Below are 16,843 nucleotides of genomic sequence, written 5' to 3' on the forward strand. Positions count from 1 at the left end.
ACAACATAATATGATATTAGTTCTGTATTCCCAAACCTTTTCAATTTAAGACCCAGGGATGGAGTACATGAGATTTGCCAAAAAAGTGTCCAATTTAATTAATTATGAATTTCGCATACATTTTTTTCTTCTTCTGTGAATAAATTACAATTGGCTTTGCTATGACAGTTAAGTGAAATACAGCGCCATCCCTGGCATAGTCCCTTGTAGCTGTCTTAATTACCTTTTAGACTAAACTTCCGTTTCACTGATTCTACAAACGTCTTCGAGGGCAACTTGCATTAAATTCTGCTGGATTTCAAACTGCAAGAAAAACTGAAGAGGTCATTCAAACATCCTGTAGCTGTGTACATGAATCTATTTTTTCCCCTTTAATTTTTTTTTAAAAGCTTTTACCCAGCATTGAAACGAAAAGGAACCAATGTCTCCAAGACCCGTTCATATTGCTCCAGTGAGCGATGACACAGATGCATTAGTCTGTGTGTAAGATGGTGTTCATCATCCTAGTTAGAAGGAAAAGAAGAGCTGGCCTGACTTCTAAATGATAAAAGTGTCAACACTGAAGTTTTAACAATAACGCAGTGATACAAAGCAGGGACCACGAATGTCCTACTAGACTGATGCGTGAAGAAGATGGAGTAATTTTCCAGTCTTATGCTGGTGTCTCAAGTTCAACCTGATGTTGCAAACGGCCATCTCCTGTCAAGGTGAAATTAGCCAAGCAGAGCAGCCGTGCTGCACGTGGTTGTCTGTACAGGGAGTTTCCATTCTTTGTGTTCCTCAGAGAGTTACCCCTGCACTTCATTACCTGTATTGCTATGCTGGGTGTGCTGGTGTTGTCAGAAATCCAGTCAGAGTTGTTACCTTTCTCCCCCTATCTAACAGTTTAATATGGTGAAGATTTGTACAAGCCTCAAGAATCTGGTTTCGAAATTGGTCACATTGAGAGGTGGGTTGTTGCTCAGCATCTGCTGCAAACTGTCTCTCCTCTACTCTACATCAGATACAAGCAGCACAATCAAATGTTGTGTTCATGAACTGTATAATTTTGACACCTTCTGTGTGTTTCCATCTACTGTAAATTGAGAAAGTGCAGTTGCCTTGCTTTTCCTTGCAGAGCCCTATTGTATAATTTATGTGGATTCTCAACAAGGTTTGGCTCTTAAAAACGATGAATTAACCAATATGCCTAATTTATTTAATAATGCTAAACTGCTACAATAACAACATTTTTTTGTAGACAGCATTTATCTTAATTTGCAGTCTGCGGAGCATAAGCTTTGCGACTGTTTACAAATATAGGAGAGGGTCATTATTTTCGCCCAGCACTGTACAAGAGATTAACCTCTATCTCTCTCTCTGTAAACAGTGGGAATGGTAAATAACTGAGTGAACTTTGTTGCTCTTTTCATTCTGTGTTCATTAGTGTTGATAAATGATATGTTTATTATTGTTGGGTTTACAACGAGGTGTTCGGAGATTTCCACTTCTGTAAGTAACAATTGCTGGGCATGTATTTATAAAGTTGTAAAGATCAGCACCAAAGTAACTTTCTCTAAAGCAGAACAGAAAGGTTAAACTCAATAATAACTCTCACGCAAGTCAGAATCAGAGCTGTGTGTTTATTAACACTTTGCACTGTGTGAGCGGACTACTCCTATTGCTTACTAAACTTGCTTTCACTTCTCTGCTTTTCTAACTGTGTTTGAGTCAGTGCCTTTCTAATTCTCCTGTGATAGCAGCTTTATTTCTCAAAGATTTGTTCTGGGAAATAAAGCCTGTTGTTTTGTTTAAAATGTCATTAAGACTAAGATTTGTTTGCACATTGTTCATGGGGTAAAATAAACTAAGTGCTAGCTAATTTTTTTAAGAAAAGCAGGGCTTATTATAAGCCATGTAAAATGTTAATTGTAAGCAGGAGATGGGAGAAACAAAACATGTTGCCAGCTCACAATAACATCAAGAACATCTAATGTTTTTCTTAGATTCCATGAAGCAGTAATGAAAAGAAGTGCAGTAAACATTCTTTTGCATACAGGCTACTTGTCTGGGACAGACAACAATTCCCTGCTGTCAACATGCCAGTATTTCAAATATAGGCCTAAGCAGTGCAAAATGTCCTAATTTAGCCACAAGATGAATTATTGTCATAGATGTTCATTATCGGAAAAATAACATAAATATAGATAGATAGAGCTAGACTTTTTTCCCAGGCTGAAAAGCATGAGTGAGGTCTGATGAAAGTGAAAGAGAGCTAAATCTATTTAGCCTTTTGTAGGCATCACTGAGGAGAGGGTAAATGTTTTCAGCAGGCTTGAATGACAAGAAAAAGGTTGATCCCTGCATTTCCAGCCTTAACACAAAGCCCGAAAGTGACATGCAGATGTAGAACAAGTTGTTAACCTTTATTACACATAAAATATATTAAAAATGAAACCATTATTTTGTTTTATTTTTTCAGATATTTTGTGTGAGGTTTAATTTAGGGATCTCCTTACAGCATTTTCTTTAATTGGGGGGTTGAATCAGTCTAGACTGATTGAAAGAAAATAATCATAGCTCTACAGTCTTATTTGGGACACATGTTCAGATTGATGCCACTTGCTTTGTGTTAACAACATATTGAAGACCGTTGATTACAGCTTTAAAGGATGTTAAATAACATACAAACAAGTGTCACCACTGAACACACTTCAGTATAATTTTTCTTCCTGTGGTACAAAAGTATTCTAAAGGGATTCCTCCATGCCATTAATATTTTTAAGAATCACTGATTATTTCCATTTTTGTCTATGCAGGGTATGTTCTCGAATGACTGTTCACTGCTATTTTTCGGTGTCTGAAAAGAAACATTCATCCCCTGTTCTTTGTCACGGTGACATCCTGTTTAGTCATGTTTGGAGACTGTTGGCCGTGTTACTAGCTGGCTATTCTCCTGAACGGTACACTCACATACGAGATTGCTATAGACCATGTCACCACTCACAGAGAAGAGGTTTAGTATGTTCATAATATAGCTGACTCGTTAAAAAAACAAGAAAAAATTTGAAGTTATTTAGAATGAGGTTGTCATGCCCTATCCTCTTCAAACATTGTGTATGTTTTGTGTGTATGTTTGTATATATATATATATATATATATATATATATATATATATATATATTCTTCACCATTTACTTTAAAGAGCAAGCTTTTTTGGTATTGTATAAATAAATTGTTCTGGAAAACATTTTAACTTCATTGCCATTTTGAATGAAGAAAACAGCTGATGATGATATTGAAGAAGATGAGGAAGTAGATGCTGAAGAAAATGTTGATTATTTTAAATACAAAGAAAACTGAAATAAGTATCCAAATCTCTGACATTCTGCAAGAATAAGAGAAAAGAAAAGAAATTTTAAAAAGCAGGCCTTCAGACCACCCCAGACTCAATCCCTAAATGGATTGTATTTATTCCCAAACCTCAGCATTAGACTGTACAATGTAAATGCATTATCTGTGGAGAAATCAAAACAATGACTTGACGTCAGTAAATCAAAAGTTGGCCCGTGTCAGCCTCTTTGTTCCTATTCCAGTCAGCAGGCTCAAAGGGGAGTATAGATGGCTGACTGTGTCCTTCTGAAAGCACGGGTTTCTTTAAAATGCTGTAGAATGGGAATGCTGATGGGAGCCTATGTGATTATTTATGTGGTGCATGTTTATGCATGATAGAAAATATATTCACACATATATAAGAACTCTCACATAAAATATTTGGATTAGCAAAAGACATTCAAATCACACTAACAGAACAAACTAAAGAATTAGAATAAGTTGATTCTACTGATATCTGTAGTGAGGATGCCGTGTCTGTCATTGAATGAATTGGGATCTGATGGGGGTGCCCAAATGCCAGCTCTTGTTTATATTTATTTTATATGTTGAAAATATGTTGTAGAAATTAACCTCACCGTGTATTTTCAACAATATATGGAGTACAGTCTAAAATATATTTGAAATGCATCCCATATATTTTAAATTTACAAAAAGGGGAAAATGTTGGCAATAAGGATGACATATTTCTGCCATATATAAACATTATATGTTTGTTATGTGTGGATTGTGTGACAGACCAAGATGTCACCTGCTTTGCAATTGATTCAGTTCTTGTTTTATCTGAAACTGTGCAAAATAGATTTTTATTTTATTTTATATTTTAATTATTTTATATACACCGATCAGCCATAACATTATGACCACCTGCCTAATATTGTGTAGGTCCCCCTTTTGCCGCCAAAACAGCCCTGACCCGTCGAGGCATGGACTCCACTAGACCTCTGAAGGTGTGCCGTGGTATCTGGCAACAAGACGATAGCATAACGATATGCAGATGCCTCCAAACAGGTGTACTGCATGATACAGTTAAGCAATTAACATCCTATCAAACTCTGTGGGATGTATACAAATGCTGAGCAGGCCCCGATGACCTCGATTTCGGATCAAGATGGCAAGAGGAAAGGATCTAAGTGACTTTGAAACAGGGGTCATTATTGGGGCATGAAGACTGCTCAACTGGCTAGTGTTTCAATAGGAACATTACATCTGCATTTAGTTCTATGGGAAATACATCAGTAAATAGGGTTGGAAATTGTGGTGGAAAGCGCACATTCGATGACCATGATGCTTGTGCATTACTGCGATTTGTAAGGAAAAACAGAAGAGCAATTCTTTCCCAAGTGACTGAGAATGTAATTGCAGGACGTGATCAGACTGTAAACAAGAACAGTCCATCGAGAACTACACAGAGAGGGATATTATAGCAGGGTTGCAGTGCATAAACCCCTCATTACAAAGACAAATGCACATTTGACAGTTCAGTAGTGCAAAAACCATAGGCACTGGTCTACAAACGTGGAAAAAAGTGATATTGTCAGATGAGTCATCCTTCACCATATTCTCGACAAGTGGGCGAGTGCATGTGTGGCAACACCAAAAGAACGGCACAGGTCTGACTGCTTGACCCCTACAGTGAGGGGGTCCGGAGGCTCTGGGGCATTTTCCTGGCATGGTTTGGGTGCACTTCAAATCATTACAAATATTCTGAGTGATCACCTTTATCCTGTGGTGACACATTTCTATCCTGATGGGAGTAGTCTCTTCCAGGATGACAATGCCCCCATCCACAGGGCACGAGGGTCACTGAATGGTTTGATGAGTATGAAAATGATGTGAATCATATGCTATGGCCTTCGCAGTCACCAGATCTCAGCCCAATTGAACACCTATGGGAGATTTTGAACCGATGTGTTAGACAGCGCTCTCCACCACCACCATCATCAAAACACCAACTGAGGGAATATCTTTTGGAAGAATGGTGTTCATCCCTCCAGTAGAGTCCAGAGACTCGTAGAATCTGTGCCAAGAGCATTGAAGCTGTTCTGGTGGCTCGTGGTGTCCAACACCTTACTGACACACTTTATATTGTTTTTTCCTTTAATTTGTCACCCATCTGTGATAGATGTATGTATATGTGTATCTCACATTTAATCACAGAAACAATTTGATGCTGAAAGTGCTTAAACTGAATTTAATTTAAAATAAGAGGAAATCATAAAATAAAATTCTAAGCGATTCCATTAATGCAAGGTTTCCCTCAAATGTCTCTTTTAGAGATACAGATTCCACATTATGAGTTTCAATAAAGATTATTACAAATGAAGTTGTGATAAATGGATACTGCTCATTCACAGACCACTGGCCATAAAAGGTGTAGTGACAGTTTTATATGTAGTAGTAAGTCTGCCAGAGGGAATTTTGTGGAGCTGTTGGAAATAGTTTAAACATAATTTGAATTAGAGTATTACATTTCATTACCCTGTGTGGTAATCAAATGATGGGTGTCAACACTGCAACTTCATTAAATTAATTTATATGTATAATATATATTTTTTACAATGCTTTAAAAAATATATTTACAGAAAAAAAGAAAATGACCCTTTGCGCCAAGGAAACTGTTCATTGTATTTCTCCATCTATGCCTCCAGCTATCCAAATCTCCTCTGCATCTCCACTGAGCCACAGTGTAATTCTCTCAGTCTTCGCCGTAGTAAATGATTCCTTCTCATACATTTCTCTACAGGTTTGTCAAGCCGAACAAATCCTCATTATACAGTTTGAGTTTCTGGGAGTTTTCCAAGTAATTGTCCTGGGCTTTAATTTGCTTTTACCAACTGGTTTTCTACAATACAAATAACCTCTCACCTCAAAACTTTCTCTTTTCAAAACCAGATTTGCGGTAACATTTGAATTCACTCGTAAAAGACTGATGCCCAAACTGCATAACAGAAATGGATAATAAGGTGAGGATCAACGTGAAAGATTAATATTGCTCATTAGAGAGGTATGAATCCTCAGATATGAACTGTTGCATTTCGGTCAATGTGGAGACTATGTCAAGGTTTCTTTAAAAGGGCCTATTCCTGTAAAAGCGGATGCATTAAATAACCCATCTTTCAAAATGTATTTCAGTGTAGTATCAGCCAGAGAAATATTTGGACAGTCAGTGAAACGTATAGTTTTTAAGGCACATCAGAAACTGACAAGATTTCTGTAGGCGTTTTTATACAATTGTAAGTAAAGTCTAGATAGAGTCTTTTGGAGATTAAAGTCATCAACTGAAATAAAATTAAACAGACACCAGGAGTGAAAGCAACCTGATAAACTACACAACTGCTGTGCACCTATATGTCCCGTTTCCTGTGGAAATAGGTTGTGGTTTGTTTGTTGGGTTTTGTTTCACTGTTTGAGGCCTGACTTTACTGGCACATTCCACAGATAAGAAAGCCCAAGTCCAGCAACACAATCAATGCAGTTAACAGTGACGGTCACGTAAAAGTAAAATGGAAGTAATTGTGTAACAGTTACAGTTTCCAGAGTTGTAGAGGATTTGAGGAGGGTAGAAGAGAGTTGCCCAACTTCAGCTGGGTAAACTAAACAGTTTTTGCATATTGTATTATACTCTTTTATTACAAATTTGTATTTGTACGTATTTTACCACTATCTTATATTTGTATTGTTAATAAAAAATTAACAAAACACATTAAAAATAATTGGTGCACATCAGCTTATTTGTTCGTTCCCAGTATTTAGCAGTTGGTTGCATGTAGTAGATACACACCAAAAATATAGAGCAAATGAATCAATTAATGCAAATTAAAACACTTCAGAAAAAAAATGTGCACAATGTGCTGTAGATTTGCCTTTTTTCCCTTCAAAAATGCACCCTGCCCTTTCAATAAGGCTATGACTGTAGTAGGGAAGAGTAAGCTTCTAAACTTCTTGTCCTGACGTCACTCTAAAAGTAAACTTAGGAAGATTTAGTTCCTCTTCAAGTGTCCAGAGCTGGGGGAGAAAGCTCAGGCAGCTCTGTCAGTGATTATAGTCATCTGGGAAACTGAGAAGTAGAGAGACGCACTTTCACTGCAGCAGCTGGCATCACTCAGTGGGGCTGGGGGAACCTTCTCCTCTAGGAAAAACAAGAACTGCACTTGAAAGTACAAGGCATGCATTCCCATTGGGTTTTTTATTTTAAAGCTGAAACTTGCCACCGAGAGGGGAGAAAAAAAATCAGTAGCAGAAAATAACAAGGTCAATGAGTCACTAGTGTAAGGCACAGAGTCAAGGCCCTGGACTGACTCCACTGAAATTGTTCCTCACTGGCTTCAGACCTCCATCCAGAGTACAGCCTGGTCTACAGCTCACACAGTTCCCCTGCTTAAAGGTAGGTAAACCATGATCCGTGGCTGCAAATTAGTATTCGGAAAGCATTGTACCTGTGTGGACTTACTATGCCTACTGCACTGTATTTTTACACTTTGTATTGTGCTTATATTTTGTAAGTCGCCCTGAATAATAATAATAATAATAATAATAATAATAATAATAATAATAATAATAATAATGGATAATTTTTTGTTAAACTGTGTAAAAGGTTTACAGTCAAAAGATTACTCTGGAAGTGCTCAAAAGAATGCTAACATGTATTGATGTATTGGTTTGTATTAGGAGATAGACTGTTTATTATACTTAATTATGTACAGATATTATTAGATTTTATGCCAAATGGGGATTTTACACTTTTACAGTAGAATGTCTATTGTCAAAATATATCAATTCCTATTTTATTGCAGTTAAAAGATCACTTTGTTTTACATCTCTTGAAATTCTTGCTCATCTACAAGTATACGCATTCTTTGTGGATTCATTATAGATATAAAGTTACAGATCCTGTCATTTATGAGAAAAGCTGAACAGCATCAACTCCTATAGACTTTAAACAGTACTCACCGTCATGCACAACCCATGTAACAAGTTAAAGGAAAATGTATTCTCTCACACATTCAAATGTAATATAATACTTATAATGTAATATAAAAATTTCTACACTTTAAATTCCACATGCTTTTGAGAGTGGCATTGACGCAGCTAATTGGAAAAATGAAATGTCCACAATTACATTGAACATTCATTAATATTTACTGGAGATACAGTTTTTAAGCCTACAAGGTCTATAAGGGTTGTCGTTATTACGAAAAATAGCATACTTTTTTTTTTTACCAAGGTTGATCTAAAATTAATCTTTCTTGAAAACTGCAGCTAACTTTATCTTAAAATATCTAGTTATGTAACCTATTTATGCAATCCTTAAGGAATTCTGCCTCCTCAGTGCTGAGTTGGTGATGCTCTTTTCACTGTTTGTTCTCTTCTAAACTCTTCTGCTTAGGAAACCGTGGTAACGGCCGGGCGACTGTGTTAAAATCGTAATTTAATAGCAATCAAAAATAAATGGGGGAAAAAATTACAAAGACAAACTGTATCACTCATTTAATTGTGAAAATCAGACACAGCTAACTGATCAATTTAAGTCACCACGTACTACCACTATGTTGTCAGGTAAATTGAAGGTGATTATATACAAAACACATTTTCATGCATTTAATTAAATTATTATAAAATATATTGTAATTTTTTTAAATATGTGATTCCAAGACTTCATTCCAACACTATACCATAGCCTGAGTAATTGTGTCTGTCACTAACAAAGGATAAATCTTCTATGTTTAGTGCAGGATTTGAGACAATCCACCTTTATTTGAGTGCATTGCTCTTGTAAATTACTTGTGAATTATGTTTTCCTCCATACTTTACCTGGAAATGTACTATATTGGAGGAGAATGTGCACAAAACGGTCAGAGATTATCTTCTACTTTCATTTGTCGTGTATTTATTCTTTATGAAACATCATCCCATCAGTAGATAAATTCCTCAGAGAGTGTAATAGTGTAAATTGTTGCTTGGAAATGTGGCCACCTTCAATTTATGTGTAAACCACTGATGAAAAGTTTGCTTTACACTGCAGCTTCCTCCTCTTTTGAACAAAGATTTATCCCAGGTTATTGTTATTTTAGAGCAGCTGCAAACACATCCTTAAGGGTAAATGTTTATCATGAATTCAGATTATCGTCCGTTAATTTTAAAGCTGTGTCAAGTACTGCAAAGGGAGAGAGAAGAAACTTAAGGAGAGCATGAACTCTCTCACACAGTAATGCCTACCCCATTTTTAGATGGGTTATACTTGTCATTTTAATTGAGACAAATGTCTTGACATCTGAATTGCCTTCACAAATATTCAACATCACTGGGAACCACAGTAGACCTTCTGCTGGAGTTTTGAACTTTTGAGTTCCCTGTTGTTTCAGGATATCAATCAAACTCTAACCAAGTGTAGCATTCATTTACATTGGGAAAACAAAATACAATAATTAATGTAAGAGGAAACTCTGGATTGTTTAAATCTGAAGAAACATTACTTCTACAGTACTTTATATTGTCCTTTCACAGTACAAGAAAGCCTACCCAAGGTCAGCGAAGAGAGTCTTGGAGTCTGGAAGAGAAACTAGGAAACAGTTTTTTTTTTTTACAGGTTAATTAGTGTTTTGAGATGATTTAATTGCTATCTTTTTGAAGGTTTTGAAAATAAGCAGCTTCTGAAAACCATTAAAAAACTGATGAGCTATACAATCTAGTTTTAACTGTATAAGTCCCCTCGTGGATTTCTAATGTGATTTCTAAAACATGTTTCTAGTAATTTCTGAAGTAGGCAAAGACATTTTGGCTCAAATCTAACATACTATAAATTAGAATTAAATCTAAATAATTTACATATCTTTCTGAATTATGGACGTTTAGCTAGGCAAGTGAAATGAAAGCAATTGATTAATGGCTTAGGCACTATGACATCTCGGCAAGGGGCCTGTCAGCCTTTCCGTGGTGCAACAGAAAAAACGTTCTGCGGTGAGTGGGGTTTGATATCCTCCGTTCCTCTGTTAATCTTTGCTCTGGCTCATGGCGTCTCTCTCACGCTCGTTCCCTAATTTGGTCAATTACAAGCTGAGGACATGGATAAATCAAAAGACCTGCATCCTTGAACATTTTGCGATTCGTCCCATTATTGCTAACAAGTCAATAAATCTGGGCTGAGAATTAAACAAAGAGGTTCGCAGTAAGATAAAGGAAAATTGTTCAGGACTCCATCGTTACTATGTGTTCCAAGAGTTCCCTCTCTGTCAGGCTGTCTGGTTCCTTCCTGGCATATGTAAATAGTGTAAGTAGGCAGTTGCTTCTTATAAATCATCAATGGTAAAGCCACCCGTCTGCTGTCCAGCTGGACAGTGTCCAGGCACTTTCCTTGCCTTCATTGCAGGCTTCTGGATGTGTTTCCTCAAGGGTGGCTGACAAATCGATGACTTTGATGGGAAAGCTCAACCCCAGAGAATATCCAGTAACACTGTGTTGTGGATTGTATCATATATATATATATATATATATATATACACATATTTTTTTGTATTTGGATTGCAGTGAATGGCGTGAGGAAAGGCAGGTATGCTAGTCACTGTCCAATTTGACCATTTGAGGATTGGAACAAAGCTTATTCTTAGGCTCATTAATTCTGAAACCTGAATTGCTCTTGAATTTGTTCATTGCAGGAGCACACTTATGATCTAATCCAGGCATGTTTTTGTTTGTTTGTTCGTTTGCGGGTTTGTCTGTTTTGATTCAATAAGTTTCGCCTTCGTTTTGGAAGTGAAAACCTGGCATGTGAGATGTCTTTAAATAAGTATTTATAAAAGTTTAGTATTTACTTTCAGCATTCTGTATCAAATGTTTTCTGAATTATTTTTTTATATCATTCACATTAAGACAACATTATGCCTTGTGATTTTGCCCAGATGAAAAACTCTTAGATAGTCCAGTCTGTAATAACCAGAAACACAATCCATAGTGGAACCAACCAAAGATGCTCAAAGAGCTAATTTTCTTCTGTCCCTCGTGGCTGAACTTTGTACATATGTAAGGCAATGAATCCCAGCACAGTATTTTGCTTTCTTTTATGTTAATAACTAAATTCTTCTCTGGCCTTCCGGCAGAACCTTCCATAAATACATTTGTTAACTTGGATGAGACACTTGAACACAAAATTCCTCTGTGGTGACACAGTAAGTGACAGTGAGAAAGATGTTTCAGCTCCAAAACATTTTACCACCACTGAATTATGTTGTGCAGTGCTTATGAAACAGTTTAGATTATGAATGCATTTTGCACCATCATTGGAAATAATACTGTGTCACAATGCTACAGACATTTTCTTGAGGCGTAAATGGAAAAAAGGAAAACAAATATTAATTTGCATAGTGTTATGAGACTTCTAGCATCAGCTAAAGGCATTTCAATATAACAAGAGAAACATGAAGAATATCACCAGTACTGTTTTTACTAATAATAATAACAATACAGGGAACTGGAGTTTAAAAGTGTTTTTACAAAATGGTTTATTCATTCCACATGCTTGAGGATTTCGGACACAATTGCTATTTTTGGGTAAATAAACTTTGAGAAGCAGTGGCTATCTCATCCAGCTCGGGCCAACCTAAATAAATACGTCCTGAGTTCAGAAAGAAAAAAAGGCCTCAGCACAGAGTCTGCAATGACAGAGTTTATCAGCTCTGGTCAAGCTTGTGCTAAAGGTGTGTTTTGCTTTGGCCTGTCTTTCCTTGTTCTCATGAGCCCTGGTAAAATCATGCTGTGGTGCTGAGCTCCGCATTATGGACCCGGTCCAGGCCTCTGGGTCTCCATGCACACTGTCCCCCTGATACATACACAGCCAGGACTTTGTGTTCATGTTCACATCCTTCTTTATTTTCTTAGGATATCCTGAGATATTTGCTTGGGTTCTGCTGGTATCTGATTTCACAGCTGATCTGGCTATGAAACACAGATGTGACGGATCTTAGGAGAGTGTTTGTGTATAAAGAGCAATATCAACCGAAAATAGGAAAACGGACGTATACACATATGTTTATCAGCAAAGCTAATTTTACCCACTTAATTCAGCAGATATCTGAACCAGCTCAAGTTCACTTGCTGTATTGGAAAAAAAAGTCACCACTTAGTCCATCAGACAAAATAAGGTCAATATAAAGAACTTACCATGTGAAAGTGTATTTAATTCAGTACATTCTTAAATTCATTTTAAAACATGGCGTAAACGTTCCAGAGCAACAAGCAATGTGTTCTGTGTATTCTCCGATTTTCTTCATCGATCTATTCCTTTGAATAACCCTAATCTTTTTGATTTGAGACTCATCATATATTTTGACTGGTAACTAGGGTATTATAGGACATGACCCATGACACATTAATGTTTGACTTGTAGGTGCTGAGAATCATTTTTAGATTCATTTTGGGGAAGGATATGTTTTGGAACGCTGAAACCCTGAAAGAGGTAGTTAGAAGGCTGACACGGAAGCTGTTAATAGTTTTTTGCAGAACATTTGTCAGTGCAGTTTTCAGACATTGTACAATACAGATATTGTACAATAAGCCATGTTGTGTAACTATAAGGAGCAGAACGCATACCCTGACAGTCACTTTCTCAAATTTCCCAAGAGCAGAGGCCACCCACCCAGCAAGGCACTTCTCTTATTGCTCCCAAACGTGTTTACTGAAAATGTGCATTGAAGGTGCTGAGTAATTACGAAAAAACACAGAGAAACACACACAAGTGCACAGTTTCTAAATTTACATCAGAGAATACAATGCAATAATATGCAGTAAAAGAGCTAACTATCCGATATGCTAAATGCCACATGCTCTAGCCAAAAAAATATTTAATTACATCATGCTTATTAAAAGGAATGCCATTTTAAACAGCTTTTTATTAGTAAAATAACAGTTGCCACCCCCACATCCCCTCCAAAAAAGGCAACTAAACCAACTTTAGGTATAAAGGCAATGGATGTAATGAAAAATGGAAGGGCCCTATTTTTTCTTAGTACTCTTTTTAAGAATTAACACGACAGCAGTTAATTGCATCTGAGTTCATCCTGCACAACAAAGGGACATCAAAATATACCAACTAAAAGTAGATTGAGAGCAGATTCGAGGGGAGGATGGTGGCTATTGTTTGGAATTGTGTGATTAACTGATTAACCATGTCACCAAATTAAAAAAGCTGGTAGCTTAGTTTGCCACCTGGATCCATATTAAAAAGAGATTTATTTATGTATATATTGTGATACCCCCCAACATTTACACATTTTAACTGCATTGACACCAATGCTTTATATCTTGCAGGCAGCATAATCATTGAATAAAAGCACTATTGTGTATCATGTCATGTCATTTTTTATTTTCATGTGTTATTGTTTTGATTTGTCTTTTAATTATCCATGTTTTAAAATAGCTGTTGACATTTTGCTAATCATCACAAGAGCCTTCATTTAATCCAGTCACATCTGGAATATGTGAATTGCTTCCAAAAACAGTACATTTCCATTTAGCACACTCTGTAGTTAGAACTCCTCCAAACTCAAGCTGGAAATCAAAGAGAATTGTTTCTGACATTTACAGCATCATCAACCTGTTCTAGTCATGTTGATTGATAATGGTAAAGGCATTGGGAGGAGCAAGATGGTCTAAAAATCCCTTGACACATGGTTTCTTTTGTGGAAGGCATGAGTTGTCAATCTCGTGACAAATAGCACACAGGAAACTGCAAGTCAGGAAAGTTAAGGGGAAGTTCCCTTTATTTTGTAAGACCAGTATATTTTGGGGAACGGGCACATGTAACATGTAAAACGTTCAAAGATTGACAAATAAACTGACCCAGTACCAATGTAATCCAACTCCCTACCCACATTAAGTGACATTGGCATGACAAAAAGAGAGTTTGTGGTGAGAGAGAACATAAGTGCAGCTTTGGTATTTAAGATAAGATTTTTGTGGCTTTGCCCCAGGAGTAAGAAGCAGGGTGGGAATACTACCAGTATGTTGTTGTTTTTATTCTCCACTAGTCTACTATTCAGCCTCTTAAATCTAATTCATTGCTTGTCACTTTCAGACTGGAGTATTCTCACAAAGGCAAATGGAGTCCTTGTATACTGGAGGGCCACTGTATGTCAATGTGACCCCCGTGCCTGCGAACAATTTCAGCCATCTTCACAAAGAGCCCTACCTGCACAAGCTGGCACACCTTGACGAGGGTCTTTACAAAGACTTCTACAGCCTGTGGATATCCCTGGTGGTCATCAATGCCGTGATCTTTGTGGTGGGCATTGTCCTCAACAGCCTGGCGCTGTACGTCTTCTGCTTCCGGACGAAGCCCAAGACCACCTCCGTCATCTACACCATCAACCTTGTTGTGACAGACCTCCTGGTGGGGCTCTCTCTGCCCACCCGCATCGTCATGTACTACAGTGGTGGGGAGTGCCTCACCTGCTCCTTTGTGCACATCTTCAGCTACTTTGTCAACATGTACTGCAGCATCCTCTTCCTCACCTGCATCTGTGTGGACCGCTACCTGGCCATCGTCCAACTGGAGGCCTCGCGCCGGTGGAGGAACCCCAACTTCGCCAAGGGCATCTGCATCTTCATCTGGTTGTTTGCCATCGTGGTCACCTACTCCATCCTGACCACGGCTATCAAGTACGCCGCCTGCTGCCTCTCTAAGCTCTTCGCCCTGACCGTCTTCGAGTTCTTCCTGCCCCTGATCATCATCGTGGTCTTCACCATCCGGATCATGTGCGCCCTGGCCAACCCCAACCTGATGCAGCAGAGCAGGGAGCGCCGGATGAGGGCTGTCCAGCTGCTGGTCACCGTGCTGGTCATCTTCACCATCTGCTTCACCCCCTTCCATGTGCGACAGGTGCTGGTGTACGCCTACCCGGATATGCCCCACCACATCAGCCTGATTGTCTACCACATCACCGTCACCCTCAGCAGCCTCAACAGCTGCATGGACCCCATCGTCTACTGCTTTGTCACCAACAACTTCCAGTCCACCATGCGGGGCATCTTCCGCAAGCGCGAGGTGGAGCATACCAGTGGCGACGTTATTAGTATGCAGAAAAGCTCCAAGGGCTCTGGGACAGTGACGGCCATCGCCCGTAGCATGGTGCTGATTAGCCTGCCCAGCACCCTGGAGGGAAGCTCCCAGGTGTGACACAGCCTCCATATTAGGCAATGGAAAAAGCCACCAAATTTCACTGGATTAACCTACCTGCCATTTCGTTAACAGGCCCCTGTGTGTGTGTGTGTGTGTGTGTGTGTGTGTGTGTGTGTGTGTGTTTGCTTATATGTGTGTCTGTGCTGTGTGTGCTGAGGATGCATTTGATTCTGGCTGTATATATTTCAAGTAAAAAACTTTTTATGGGGATGCATTCTGAGTGAGTGTACTACAGGTGTTTTTGTTTTCCTTGTCCATGAATATATCAATTCCAGATTGAGGTAACAAAAGGGGGAAGTAATTGGACAATTGAAATAGTAATTTAAACAAATATAAATATAATATTAATAATAAAAAAAACATGTTGTATTAATGCTTATGGTGCACTGTCTGACTTTAAACTCATGCTACGTAGCTGTAAATACGATCTAAAAGTGATATTTAAGTTCATCTTCAAAATGTTAAATGTGTAAAGACATACAATATATGTATACTTCCTTAGAAGTATGGGACTGTTTCATTTGTTTATTAATATTGTGAAAATGTTTTTATTTTGTGACTTCTTCAGCCAATGTAATTCTTTGACAGCTTTTGTACTTTTGTAATGCTTTCTCTGTCTAAGGAAATTAAGTAGTATGTGTTATGTGGAAATAGTGAGAAACGTGTTGTATTATTCACTTGTAATAAACAGTCAACACCATTCAAATAAAACTGCATTGGGAAGTGATTCTATAACAGCTAGGTTCCTATTGCTTTGTTAGCTGTAGACATAGTCATATTAATACACAATGTTCACCTTTCTAAAGAACTGTGATGTTTTCATTTCACTTAACTATGTTATCATGCATGTAACCACTAATTCTTAATATGTCATTTGCCCTTATGTGAGATTTCCAGTTTGTTGGGATGTCCTTTCTTAGGAAACGGTAGCACAACTATTTGTGTATCGCTTCCACTATTCTCCGTGGTCCTCACTAGCCGCTTCATAAACAGGAATGACTCCAGCTCGCAAATGAAATAATGTCTTGCTTCGGTTCGAGTCATTAATAATCGGAGAAGAAACACTGTTGAAAATTAAAAATGAAACATAAGGTAAACATTTTACACTTTGTTTAAATTATATTCCATTAAGTGCAAGGAGGCCTGGCAACCCTTTTTTGTGTCGTATAACTTGAACTAATAAATATACAGAGATGACGAGGATGTCCATGTTTGACCACCCCTCGTACAGTAATGGAAAGAGTCCCTATCTGGGTTTGGAGTCAAGGTGAAAAGGTAACATCAGAGAAAGGCCTCTCC

General features: G+C 37.8%; 1 protein-coding gene and 1 long non-coding RNA gene across 3 annotated transcripts in view; one reads left to right on the forward strand and one right to left on the reverse strand.

Moving 5' to 3' along the window:
* The window catches only part of LOC136760423 (uncharacterized), a 32,630-nt gene that overhangs the window by 8,936 nt on the left and 6,851 nt on the right, over positions 1 to 16,843 (reverse strand). The gene's annotated exons all lie outside the window — the stretch shown is intronic.
* LOC136760421 (G-protein coupled receptor 20) lies at positions 7,376 to 16,255 on the forward strand. Its single transcript, XM_066715816.1, has 2 exons — positions 7,376 to 7,759; positions 14,441 to 16,255. Exon 2 carries the CDS (start codon positions 14,465 to 14,467, stop codon positions 15,539 to 15,541), a length of 1,077 nt encoding a protein of 358 aa, XP_066571913.1. The 5' UTR covers positions 7,376 to 7,759; positions 14,441 to 14,464; the 3' UTR covers positions 15,542 to 16,255.

This window comes from Amia ocellicauda, chromosome 10 (assembly GCF_036373705.1).
Source record: "Amia ocellicauda isolate fAmiCal2 chromosome 10, fAmiCal2.hap1, whole genome shotgun sequence".
Taxonomy (NCBI): domain Eukaryota; kingdom Metazoa; phylum Chordata; class Actinopteri; order Amiiformes; family Amiidae; genus Amia; species Amia ocellicauda.

Excerpts from the sequence above, each read along its gene's own strand:
- LOC136760421 (XM_066715816.1), top strand. The coding sequence starts at position 14,465 with ATGGAGTCCTTGTATACTGGAGGGCCACTGTATGTCAATGTGACCCCC.